At 35.3% G+C, this 14486-nt stretch overlaps 1 protein-coding gene and 1 long non-coding RNA gene across 6 annotated transcripts in view; both read right to left on the reverse strand.

The window, feature by feature from the left end:
• Nucleotides 1–14486, reverse strand: part of LOC141376089 (uncharacterized) — a 1000182-nt gene that overhangs the window by 26658 nt on the left and 959038 nt on the right. The gene's annotated exons all lie outside the window — the stretch shown is intronic.
• pard3bb (par-3 family cell polarity regulator beta b) overlaps nt 8362–14486 on the reverse strand; it is a 679872-nt gene continuing 673747 nt past the window's right edge. For all 5 annotated transcript variants that reach the window (XM_073912548.1, XM_021478865.3, XM_009304543.5 and 2 more), the window contains one exon: nt 8362–11602. In XM_073912548.1, the coding sequence (XP_073768649.1) occupies nt 11242–11602 (361 nt within the window). In that variant the 3' untranslated portion in view covers nt 8362–11241. The remainder of the gene's footprint in view (nt 11603–14486) is intronic.

Raw genomic sequence — 14486 nt, forward strand, 5'->3', positions numbered from 1 at the left:
GATAACTGTAATCAAATTATTCACCAAATTATTAAATGTTGGACTTTAACTGCAGTTTGTCACTTTCATTCAGGAAATTCATTTGTGCCCCTCGTGACAAACGAGATATTTGATTCGAAGAACTGCTCTAAGCGTGTATTTTTCATGCAATGTTTGATACCGCATGGCGAATGAGAGAAACACTCTGTAACTTAGAAGCACTCGGCAGGTAAGCTGCGTGTGTTATTCCGGTCACAAAATGCGGTGAAAATCCTACATGACGGTAATAGTTTGGTTGTGGTGCTAACATGTTTACACTCAGTGCAATAGTTAGCGATACGAACAAACTGAATAAACAAAGAGCACTGGTCGCTCACTTACCAAATCTGTAGAGACAGGACCATCCACAGCAACTAGAACCGCGTCTTTTTTAAGAGGAGAAGCGAATCCGCATCTCTATTTGCAGAAGAGTAAAGGTATCGGGAAAACAATGTTCCTTAGACACGTAAGTTATTGTTGTCGTTCGTCACGTTGCATACACTGTAATCCACGCATGATTCCAGCTGCACTCTCACAGAGAGAAAATGAAAACAAAACTTCACTTCAGCAAATTAGGAAAGCAACACTGTACGCTTGTTTTGCCAACACAATGTGGCCTCTCTGCCGTGACGACGTCTAAACTGTAACATTAATAAATGTTAATTAAAATTGCACAATAGAGCACGCTTATTAGTTTGAACCAAGCCTTACTCATGCATTAATGCAGCACACTCTGAGACGCAATACAGTACACCCAGGTACAGTCGCCCATTCTACACGCTGGAATACATGCTATGATCTCATGGCCGTGCCGTCGCTTCAAAAATTAGTTTCAAGTACGAATTTGCTCAAAATACTGCAAAAACTACCAATTTTCACTTTTTAGTGAGATATATGTGTCCTAATAGTGTTTTTAGCAGTGTGGGACACATATACGACTGTCAACAGCTCAAAAAATGTTTTTGAGTTTCGTGACCCTTTAAACTGCACCAACACAAAAAAAAAAATTCTTTTTAAATATTAAAAACTGTTTTTATTCTAGCCAAAATAAAAAAAAATATATATGAATTTCTTCAGAAGAAAAAACATTATCAGACATACTGTTACAATTTCCTTGCTCTGTTCAACATCATTTGGGAAGTATTATTAAAAAAAAGTAATTAAAATACTAACTAAAATTTATAATTCTGACTTCAGCTGTATGTAAAATTCCCACCTAAAATCAAAAATAATTGTTTGACTACATTAACAGACACATTTTTGAGTTTATTTTTACAAAACTGTGAAATACAAGCCTACGTAAAATACAAACAACGTAGAAGGTGTTTCACTATTTTGGTAAAAACCTTTTTTTTTCATGGAAAGATTGACAGTGACATGGAAATGATCTAAAGCTTGAAAAATAATTACAGCTAATTGAAAAGATTTGCTAAGCATTTAGATGTTATAACCTTTACTACGTGATGCCAAATCATAACTCATATTTTATGGTCACATCTTGTGACACCATGTCTGGCAATAGGTCATTAACCTCTCTATGATCTGCGCTGCATTCCTATTTCAGGTCATCTCAGAGTTTGAATGCGAACAGAACCCATCATTTTTTAAATCCTGGCCCAATGTGCTATATGCACACGGACTTTTAATTTCAGTCAGCTAGCCTCAATGCTTGAGCTGTCTTTCTATTTTAAAATTCCCATGTTTATGGTCTGATTTCTTTAAAAATCGGTGATCTTCACTACCAAATAGATATATGATATAAAGCGGTTCTCAGACTGGGCAAGAAACACTGCATTAAATTCCATTTTCCCCCGCCACGTCTTTAAATTATGACTTTATTTTACCCCAGTATTTTAATTGAGTTTCTCGCCTGCTGATCCTGACAGCCCTAGCTGTTACACGGTCTTTCATCTTGTTTTACGCTTGAACAACTAAATGGATTCTTAAGTCTATTTAACTGGATGTATTTTAATTAAATTACATCATTGATGCTGTAAAAAAAAAAATTATGAAATTGAAATGAGTCACATCAAACTTTCACCGGATGTTTATCATTTTTTTATTTTTTTATTTTTTTTTATGTTTACATGCAAAAATGTGAATTAACTTTATTTTATATTTATATATTTTCAAAATGTATGCACATCTTGGCACTTCCATCAACCATTTTTTATGCGCATATCCAAAATATGCATACAAATAAGTGGATGGAAACGTAGCTAATAGCTGAAAAATACTAGTGAATATACCCCATTTGTTGTAGTGGACCATTTTGTGGTTTTCATTTATTCTAATGAATCACATTGACAATAATAATAATAATAATAACAATACATTAATAATGTTAATAATGTTAATGTTATTATTATTAATAATAATAACAATACATTAAGTAAAGAAACAGATTTTCTGCCATAAAACCCCCGTCCCCCCCAGATAGTTTTTAAAAATGATTTTTGTGAATTTCAGAAACGCCAGACACCATAACAGAAAAAAAAAATCTTGCAAATGTGTGATATTCAAAATATGATATTTTTTGTGTGTGTGTCAACACCATATGTCGTCAACACCATAACAATTTCTGACTGGCGACAAGCAAATAGATGTGCTAGAAAATCAGCCTGAGAGCATCTTGTACTCTCAATTCATTTGTTCCCTGAAGTGAAGATTTCTAAATATCTGTCACATTATTTGCGGTTAGCACTATTATTTGTATCTGACACAAAAGACACCTATTCTGTGAGCAAATTGAAGAAGCGTGTGAGTGTGCACCAAAAGATGAATGAATACATCCGAAGAACTTCAAAATGATTCCTATGCACATAATCTGTTATTTTGTCAGTTTTGTTGGCTGTTTTGTCACCGCGCTCAAGAATCAGTGTCGAGTCAATGCGACTTGGGTCTTTTGAAAAGAGTGTGTATTTACTGGAATCTCACAAAAGACAAATGTAAGGTTTTAAGCACCAGTAACTACAGTACAAAAGCACCACTGGCGACACAGAACATTCAGCTCACAGGCGTGGAAAAGTTAAAATGAGTGTTTTTATGTTGCTGTTAAGCTGTAAAGCTCGAAGAGAGAGACGAGAGGAAACAACTCCAGACTGTCTGTCACAAGCTGTCATAAATCAGATACCCCAGCATGCATTTACACACAGACAAAGAGACAAAAAAAACATCCAGACACTTGCTTCCAATTTAAACTACATTTCCACAGGCACATCCAACAGTTCTCCTCAAAATGTCCCTCTTGTGCTGTTTGAGAAGATAACATCTTCAAACCAAAGAACTGCTTGGGTTGCAAATACACCAAAGCTAAGACTTCCCCAAATTGGATAAGGACGAGAAAGAAAGAGATTGTGAGGGAGACTAAGAGACGAACAGAACTTCATATTAAAACAAAGCTTATTACGTCTTTTACATTACGCATAAGCTAATCACCTGTCTTTTTCTTGCTTTGTCAAATTAAATTAGTATCAAATTAATGGCTCGTGTTAAAGAAATGATCCGTAAGCCAGTGAACGTGTGGCACGAATGACAGCACAATAATTTGATCGCACTGTGTCAGAGTCATTCAGCATATCTGTGGGAGACGCTTCTTCTTCAGCATCAAAACAAGCACTCGGACTCTCTCTCTCTCTCTGTCCTGTCAGCCGTGACAGCGCGTGCAGCCACACTAAATGGAAATGTATAATTACTACGGCCTCAAATGCTAATTAAAACTTTGCCTAATAATAATTCTCAATAATTACACATCCCAAATGGATTCTGGGAGCGACGAACGTCTGGGCAATTATGGCGGCGTGCTTTCTGCCTCTGAGAGAAATGGTCCATCCACACACACACACACACAAAGAAGAAAACTCCACTCACAAACCTCAGACAGTCCTTGAACACGATAAATAGAAGGATTTTTGCTTCAGACAGGGGCGTTAAAGCTGAGGAATAATATCATTAGCTTGTAAATCAACACTTCCCGAAAAAGCAAAACCAAAAATATGGCGTGAAACAACAAAACCAATCAATTCACTTAGCCAACCAGAAGCTTTCTTTACGTTTGCTCTTTCTAGCACATAGATATATACATTAGATTTTGCCTGGCCTATTGTTGTCTATTGAACAGATTGCGTCAATAGCGCCACCATCTTGGTATAGGGTAGCGCTCCTTTGAAATGAATGCGGGACCAAGGTACAGTGGAGGACTGTGGCCATCCAAAGCCAGAGATATACACATATATCTATGATCGGGAGTTTTCCTGGATGATAGTATGTAATTTTTTTTTCTATTTACGAAAATTATAATTTTACATCACTTTTCTACATTGATGGATTAGTGACCGCACGGGCATTCCTGACAAAAAGCTTGTGTTTATGTGTACAGAAATGTACAATTCACCCTCCCTGTTAAATTTGATCTAATCCTGAAACACACCTCCTTTCCTGCTTTCACTTCTCATACTGACGGAGGGAGCGATTTGTTTGTAAATGAATCCCCCGAACAACTCTTTCACTAGCCGACAATAATACAAGTTTCTGGCAGTGCAGCATCTCGTTGTCATATTTCTTTAGCATTGTTTGCTGATTTTATTAAACAAAACTAGCAAAAGCCGAGTGTTAAGTGCGAGTTGGTGCTGCTTTGCCTTATGGTGACTGTTGACAATAATGTGACTGTAAAGTGTAAATATAAAGTGACTGTTATCAATAATGTTACCTGATTAGCACAAAAGTTCAGAACATACAAAAACAGAAAAAAACTTATTACGTTATTGACGCATGCTCAGGCTCCCTATGCCATATCTAGTGTATATATCTATGTTTCAAGCATAGTACTGCAACAAAATAAACAAACAAAAAAGAACACATACATCGAAATTTCACCATGCTTCACAGGACGACGTGAATACATGTAGACCTTGGGGCTTTATTATTTTACATCTATTTTGAATTTTGCACAATAGGCAAATTCTTGTACTGATTGCTATTACTCAAAGCGCATGGCCAGAAAATAGGATGTTTTCAATCACGTGGTTCTAATGACGTGCAAAAAATCAAATAGAGGGCAGAAAGTAAAAAACACTGGAAGACATAAATCAAAATCTGTATTTTTGTGATTTATATCATATTTCAAAGGAGATATACATTGAAAATAACCACATATGTTGGACATGATTCTATATCATGAAGAGGGCTGAGTTATCTACCAAACTAAAATATATTTGGCTGTCATTAATGCGATACTGTATAATTACATTACATGAAAAGTACTATAGTAAATACTATAGTGTTTGGAAGCATACTATAGATAATTACTTGAATTAAACTGTCGTAGTAATTATATTGTTGTTGTGGTACAACACAACTGTTGTAATAAACAAATAATTCTTTAGGCTCGCTTCAGTTTTTTATGCTATAGTCACAATGCACCACAGTTTACACTGATCTTACAGTTTGTCAGTTTGTGATAGAATTCTATAGCATTCATTAACAAAGAGTTACTCACATTATACACTTTGCTATTTGGTTCAGAAACATGTTTATTAAAAATTACTATAGTTTTTTTTCCCCCCATGCAGATTCAGTGCATCCGGAAAGTATTCATAGCGCTTCACTTTTTACACTTTTTTTTATGTTACAGCCTTATTCCAAAATAGATTTAATTCATTTATTTCCTCAAAATTCTCCACACAATACCTTATAATGACAGTGTGTTACGTGTTTATGATGTTAAATAATTAAAGGGATGATACGTAACAATCAGTTAGTCTATTGATGCTGGGTGAATGAGGAGAAGACACATATGCTTGATAAGTGAAACAAAAAGTAAGTATTTATTAATGGATAATGTTAAACAATGAATGTAAGATGGAAGATAAATGTAATTTTAAATAACTGAATTAAATAAAGAAAAATAGGAGTGTTGCCAAAACAAAGAAATAAATATAACAAAACTAACTAACTAAACCCCAACCCACTAAACTGACTGATCAAAGAAAAATGCAGAAACAAAACCGTAATCTTCAGCACGTAGCTTAACTAAACTTCATAACTCCCAAGCATAATTACACATGTGGCAACGCCTCCAAAAACTAACTAATACAAAATTATACTAAGCTGCTCGAAATGCTAGAATTCTCGTAAAGTACACACTGTTCGCCATTACCAAAACAAGATCTCAGGTAATCCAATTCTCATAAAGATCGTTCAAAATCTCACTATACATTAACAAGAGCAGCACAAGTTTAACTGATAAATCAAGATAAACAGGGAGAAAACTAGAAAACAGCACTCGCAAACGAATCAAGCGGAACAAACAAACAAACAGTCCGGCCGACACAAGTGAGGAGATTGGCAGGCCAAGCGCTCCTCCAGAACAGCGCAAGCGCACCGGTTTTATACTGCGCGGACCCGATCCTTATTGGCGCGCCGATGTAGTGACGAAGGTGAATGACAGCTCACCCGACCAATGGTAGCACACCTGAAACAGGATAGGACCACAACAAGAGAGAGAGAAGAGAGAAGAGCGCAAAGCAGAAAACAACAAAAAATACTACAAAACATACGGGAAACGTAACACAGTGTAAAAATTATTATTATTTTTTTTTAATTGTTGCAAATTTATTAAAACTAAAAAACCTGAAAAATCACATGTACCTAAGTATTCACAGCCTTTGCCGTGAAGCTCTACATTGAGCTCACGTACATTCTGTTTCCACTGATCATTCTTGAGATGTTTTAGCAGGTCACTCTGTCTGAGCTCCAGCATTCTTCTGAGGAGAGAGAGGAACCTTACAGAAGAACAACCATCTGTACAGCAATCCACCAATCAGGCCAGTATGGTAAAGTGGCCAGACAAAAGTCACTCCCAAGCTGGAATTTGCCAATAGGCATCTGAAGGACTCTTGGACCATAAGAAACTAAATTCTGTGGTCTGAAGAGATTAAAATTTAACTAATTGAAGTGAATGCCAGGTGTTACTTTGGAGAAAGCCAGGCACCATTCATCACCAGGCTAATACCATCCCTACAGTTAGGCATGGTGGTGGCAGCATCATGCTGTGGGGATGTTTTTCAGCAGCAGGAACTGGAAGACCAGTCAGGCCTCTATCCTGACTCTATCCTGAAAGATGAATGCAGCAATGTACAAAGACACCCTGAATGAAAACCTGCTTCATAGTGCTCTTGACCTCAGATTAGGGTGACGGTTCTACTTCCAGCAGGTCAATGACCTAAAGCACACAGCCAAAATATCAATGGAGTGGCTTCACAACAATGCGACAAATGTCCTTGAGTGGCCAAGCCAGAGCCCAGACCTAAATCCTATTGAACATCTTTGGGGAGATCTAAAAATGGCTAAACGTTGTCACTTCCCATCCAACCTGATAGAGTTTGAGAGGTACTGCAAAGAAAAATTAGCAAAAATTCCCAAAGACAGGTGTGCCAAGCTTGTGGCATCATATTCAAAAAGACTTCATGTGTCATGAAAACAACCTATTGAAGGTTTGATGACGTGTTACCATCTTTATTATTAATATGGATTATAAATGCATAATAAATCTAATGTGTTTATGTTATGTTTATGTCTTTTTATGTTTATTACTAAATAAGAAAATTAGTTTGATCAATTTATATAGATTATTATAAGATATAATAAATAATGAGATGGGTGTTTTGAGCTGAAACTTTACAGACACATTCTGATAAGTCAAAATACATATCTTAAGTCGGTAAAAAAGGTGCCCTTTAATGCTTTGGATAATTTATATTTAGCCTATTATTAGCAAACTGATTTTCTTGAAGTGAAAATAGAGCTGCATTTTCAGTACTGCTTATTTATAAAAATCTAGATATGAATTGAGGAAGAGTGGCTTACTTGCTGAACAATGGCATAAAACGAGGTGAAAGATTAGTTTTTTTTTTTTAGTTCCTCTCTCCTTTTTGTGATTCCTAAAAGTAAAGTCATTTGGTGCCGCTGGTGGTCTGAAATGGAACACTTTCCACCAAATGCCATTACATACCCTAATGTGTCTTTCTCTCCCAGCATTTCTCTTCAGCGAGAGCTCTAATTAATCCTGAGCAGATAATGTGGTGTGCGGCCTTTGTAATTATCACATGAAACTCTTCATTCTCCAATAGCCCGAATTTCATCTGAAATTTAGAAATTGGACCGTAATCACAGATGCATATCACCTCTTCATCTTAATTGATAATTACTGCTGTGTTAATTTGCAGCCATCTATTATCACATGAGCAGGTAGACTTTTTATCAGGGGGTGCTGGGAGATTAAAAAAAAGCTGAATTGTACCGGAGGATTTGGTGATTCTCCACAGATACGCAGCTAGACGTGTGGTTTTAAATGCATATTTATTGAAAATGTGTTATATAAAAGACAACATTTTTGTACATGGTGTTAATGTGATATGTGCACAGATCATTCTGTTTGGTAAAACGTTATATTTGACACGATTATTGCTTTTTACGATCAATAATACTTTTATTTATCATGTTACCTGAACTCTGAATGCAGAGAGAGTCTTCAGTACCAAAATACATGAAAAAACCATTAAACATAAATGGAATGATACACATATATAGAATGATTTTTAAAATAAACCCCATTTTTTGAAAGAGGACACATTCATGCACTAGGTGTAGTTTCAGGTGGGATCATTCATTGTAAGCCCAGGAAGACGTGCGGTTCTCATCCTTCCTCTGTGTCAGAGGTGCTTTAGACTCTCCTTTCCTTTTCCTGAAAAACAACCCCTTATTCTTCATCTTCCTCTGTTTATGCTACTTCACATATGGGCAGTTATCATGGTTTGTGCATTGTTTTTTTTTTAAAAGAATATAATCTTAAGATTTGTTGCAATGCATCTATGTGCTAGAAACAAAAATACTGTAAGAGTAGCATGTTCATTTACATATTGTTCAATGAGTTAATGTTCTACCATTATACAAATTCAAAACTAAGCGTAAATTTGAGTTCTTCTAATTAAAATGTGGGTATCACTTTATTTTGATGGTTGCTTTAGCATATTTTGTTGAATTAAGTTACATTGTATCTACATGCCAATTAATACTCAATAAATTATAAGTAGACTTTTGTGGTTGGGGTTAGTGCAAGATGACATGTACCTGCAAAGTTTCTTATAATCAGTTAAATGTCTGTTGATGGAGCAGTATCATTAAGCAGACAGTCTAATAATACTCAATGAGAAGTAATTGGCATGTAGTTGCAATGCAACTTTTAGTCAACAAAATGTGCACTAGGTACCAAAATAAAGTCTTAACAAAATTTGATGTTAATTTACTCACGTTTACACACTTTTCTTCAGTGTACTATTAAAGAATAGTTTTAAGCTGAAACTGTGATACTTTGTGATTTATAAAATGCAAGATAATGGCTACCAGCATTTTAAAACACAAATAACATTTCAAGTAAAACTAACTTAATAAATGAATAAACTAAATGAAGTGGCTCTTAATGATACATTGAAATGTTATGAAGCGAAAAAAACTAATCCACATTTTTCTTAAAATAACATAATAAACTCTAATCCACAGCAACTCAATTTCCTACTGTTTCAAATACATGAACGCACTATAGAACTGTTTGCCGAGGTTGTGGATTAAAGCTAATGATGTTATAAATAATGTTAGGTTTCTCTTCATAAGATGTCAAAGTATTGTCAGAACTCGTGTAACAAATTAGTTTTGCCTGTATATGTGTTTTGACTCTCGAAGAGCTGGTGGTTTGCCTTCATGAGTCACTAAGAATCATAGTTTCAACATTGTACAACATTCTAAATAATTCACCTATATCTTTAAGGACCAGTTCATCCAAAAATGAAAATTGTGTCATCATTGACTTACAGTTTACTTGTACTCTATGTCTTTCTTCTGTTGAACTCAAAATACTATATTTTGAACAAAGCTAAAAAGCTATAACCATAAAATTTTATAGTATTTGTGTCTCCTACTATATAAGTCAATGGATTTAGGTTTTCAGTTTTCTTCAAAATATCAAGAAAGAACCACATAAGGATGAGCATTAACACTTTACAATAATAGTACATGAATAATAATGTATTAATATATAAACTAAACATTACTTAATTATAAATAATGATGAGTTGATGTATGCGCTAATCAAGAACTAAATTTAACTACAAAATGAGTCACAAGAGGTCATGAGTAAATAATGCTACCTTCATTACTTGTTAGTGCATATTGTTAATTAATGTGTTAAGCTTAATGTGTTAAAGATTAAGCTAAATATAACCAACATGAACTCATGAGCTGTTAATGTATCATTACGTCATGACTTTACTTGAGGGGCACATCACCATTAACTCATCCTTAACTACTCATGAACTTCTGTGTTTAATCTGTTCATGTTGATGCTGACAGAACACTTTTCTATTGTTATTCAGTGTAAACGCACCAGTTGGACGGGAATGAGTTCATGAGTAGTTAGGAATGGGTTAATGATGATGTGCCCCTCCAAGTTAAGTCATGATATAATAATATATTAGCATATCATGAATTCATGATGGTTAAATTAAGCTTAAACTAATGTGGTATTTAATCAATTAAATCACAAACAATCGTGTACTAACAATTAGTTAAGGTAGCCGTTATTCACTCATGAAGTGAATCATGCTGTCGTTAACGATAGTTAATGATTAGCTCATGCATTAACATAATTAGTTTATAGTAAAATAATGCTTAGTTTACATATTAACACATCATTATTCATGTACTGTTATTGTAAAGTGTTATAGGATGAGCAACTAATGAGTAAAATTTCAATTGTAGATGAACTATCTTTTTAAAATGGTTTGAGAGTGAGTAAATTACCAGCAAAAAACGTTCATTGTTAAGTGATCTATCCCTTTAAAGATTTATACACAACCAGACACACATTAGTACACGTTTGAAAGTTTGAAATAACAGATGTAATGATTGTGCTGATAAAAGTGATTCTGGAATGGGTTTATATCTGCCAATCATCTGAGAGCCAACATTCATCCTACACAGACACAAGAACATATGGAGGGACCGTCTGAGTTACATATGAACGAAAGCTGCGTCAAAACCCTAAGACGCAGCTTTGGCTATTAAGGAAAAACTGTTAGTAAAAGCATGTAAACACCTGTAGATAATGGTGGCTGTGTTTGGTGTTTGTTCCAGAAACTTCGTACACACAGTGGAAAAGGAATGATTGTGTTAAACAGCTGCCGTCATGGGACTCTTCTGTCTTGGGTCGGAGTGCCGTTGGTCTCCGTAAGCATAGCGCTCTGGGCTGGTGTTTCGGTAGCCGCCGCGGCTCATGGTGTCAAATCGAGGGCCTCTGATGGGTATGGTGGGAGATGGGGGGACATCCTGTCGAAGTGGGCCTCTCTGCTGTGGAAGAGGGTGGTAGAAGCCGGCGTCGCCTTGACGAGGATCCAACGGGCGAGGGTAGGCCTCTCTGGGAGGAGGAGGGTAGCCGGGGTGGTAACCTGACTGGGGGTTTGGGTATTGTGCTGGTTCTCTGTGTGCTGACCACTGCTGCACAGGATACTCATTAGGGTCAGCTGGTGCTCTTCTGCAAGAGAGTGAAAGTGAAGGAAATATAGTTAGGGGAAGGAAGGAGATGGTAACACTGGTCAACTGTTCTAACAACCCATTTATTTTCACTGCCCAATTATTAGTTTTCAGTCACATGACCAGTGCGGAGGCTGGCGGACAAATAAACAATGGGTCATTATGGCATCTATACTGGGATTTCCATTTGAAACGCAGCACAAACCGGTCATTTTCCTTCAGTTTCAAGCTACAAATATTTGGATCACATATCAACAAAGGGTTAAAGTCAAGTTTGCTATGAGTTGACTACAATACTTTTAATTTTTATTTCGATACTGGTGCTAAATCAATACTTTTAAGACAGCACCGGTGCCGAAACGGTCCGTGAATTAATACTTTTGGAGGCTAATGCGCACAGCACCGAACTGACCGTGAAAGCAGAGGGACAGAGTGCCCGAGAGAGCGAATGCACGTGACACCTAGAGCGCACAGAGAGAGACCTCAGTCATATCTCCGCAGTCAGCCACTGATGGCTGATCTCGCTTCTCTGTGGCATTTTGACACAAACATGCCCGTCTAAATTTAGGGGGGCCAGAGGAGGGTCCAAGCTTGTTGACACGGCATCTGCTTCATGTAGCTGTGTCAGAATCATTGCTTGTAAAATACGCTTTAGAATGGTTATTTGATGAACGCAATCATGGGTGTTAATCTGAAGGGAGTCGCACTCGCTCACCGAATGCAATGTACTATGTGCGTTGTGTGCGTCCGTTCCCTAAGCAACAAGAACAAACGCCTGACATCGCCTGTCTGTACTCCTCAAAGTTGTTTAGAAATAAATGTTTAGAGATGGTGTGACAACGCTTACCTATGTGTGCCTTTGATGCACCCCTTGATGCTTCTTTTGTCCTTATCACAGCACCAGTGGCATCGAAATTAGGCACCGAAATTCATTTGCTGATTTGATCCGGTACATACCGGTTTCGGTACCCAACCCTACTTTTAATCAAGGCAGAGCAATTCATCGAAAATTAATCGGGATAAAAAAGTTAAATAGTGTCACACAAATTAGTGTCTCTAAATTTCTATACATTCATACATCCTCAATGCCAGATTGCAGTAAAATAATGTAAATTGAATTTTGCAGCATGAAACATGATTAATTAAATTGTTTTTTGTATTATTAAGTGTTTATTTTTTACTATTAAGTACTTTATTCATGTTTTTAAAAGCGCAAAAACATTTTCCACGCAATCCCCACCAATGTCAAGAGCGAGTCTACGGCCTTGATTCATTCACTTCTGCAATTTATACTTTAAATTTCCATTTGAATTGATACTTTAAAATATGCTTTTTATAGATGGGTCATGGATCAATGATCCTAACATTCGACACAAATCCATAAATTTCTCCTATCAGGTTGTTCTTTTTCTGAAGGAATTCTGCACAACCCGGGCATGTTCTATGTTTAGTTAATAATAATAATAATAATAATAATAATAATATTATTATTATTACTATTAATAATAATAATAATAATAATAATAATAATAAATAAAACATATTATTATTTTATTATTAAAAATTTATTTGTATAGCACTTTTCAATAGACCTTACATATGCATGTACATGCACATACTGTACATGCATACATACTCTTACACAATATATACATAAAATGCCTACACTTCACATACTGTTTCATTTATATGCAATTTTAAAAATGTGCCTCTTAACACGCTTTTTAAAAACATGAAAGTTGGGGGATAATTTTATTTTATTTTTTATTCGGGACACAATTCCACATTTTTGGAGCATAGTGCTATATCTTATTGCACAACAATTATCTGCTTTTGTTTGGCAGTCAGCAGAAGATAATGTTTTGGCCACCAGGGGTGTTCCCGTGATGGTGTGACGACAGGTTAAACCTATCGACTGGAATTTTATTTTGCTTGTTTTCATATCTTATCTGTGTTTCTATTTTTATATTTTTTCAGTCTCCCCTTTTGTATCTGTTGTTTTTTATGATGTTGTAACTTGAAACATGTTAAGTATACATTTAGCAGGATCAAAGATTTGAGCAACAAAAGAAAAATAAAAAAAAAGCTGTCAAACCTGCATCTTCAAAAACAAGACTGTGGTTTACATAAACAGACATGATTGGTGTCTAAAGATATATTTCTTCACATTGCTATACTTTATAAACTAAAGTAAAGTACAGTTTTAAGTATTGATAATTTTATTTAGCATGAATGAAACATCAGAGTACAAAGTGAGACAAAAAAAATCCAAATTAGGTTTAACAGAGCAAGAAAATTTGCACAGTATTTTTGGTAATATTTTTTCTTCTGGAGAAAGTCTTATTAGTTACCCTTCGGCTAGTATAAAGGCAGTTTTTAATTTTTTACAAACCATTTTAGGGTCAAAATTATTAGCTCCTTAAAGCATTTTTTTTCCCGACTGTCTACAGAACAAACCATCATTATACAATAACTTACCTAAATATCCTAACCTACCTAACTAGTTAAGCCTTTAAATGTCACTTTAAGCTGTATAGAAGTGTCTTGAAAAATATCTAGTAAAATATTATTTACTGCCATCTTGGCAAAGATAAAATAAATCAGTTATTAGAAATGAGTTATTAAAACTATTATGTTTAGAAATGTGTTGAAAAAATCTTCTCTCCGTTAAACAGAAATATGGGGAAAAAATAAACAGAGGCTTAATAATTCAGGTGTCGGGGAATAATTCTAACATCAACTGTATATAAACTTAGTTAACCAATTTTCATCAAGCACAAATGAAACTAAAACAAAATGTAAATAAAAACTATATAGGCCAAAAAAAAAAACATTACTACAAATTAAAAAGAAACAAACTAAACAAATCAAAATACAATAAAATG

This window comes from Danio rerio, chromosome 9 (assembly GCF_049306965.1).
Source record: "Danio rerio strain Tuebingen ecotype United States chromosome 9, GRCz12tu, whole genome shotgun sequence".
NCBI classification, from domain to species: domain Eukaryota; kingdom Metazoa; phylum Chordata; class Actinopteri; order Cypriniformes; family Danionidae; genus Danio; species Danio rerio.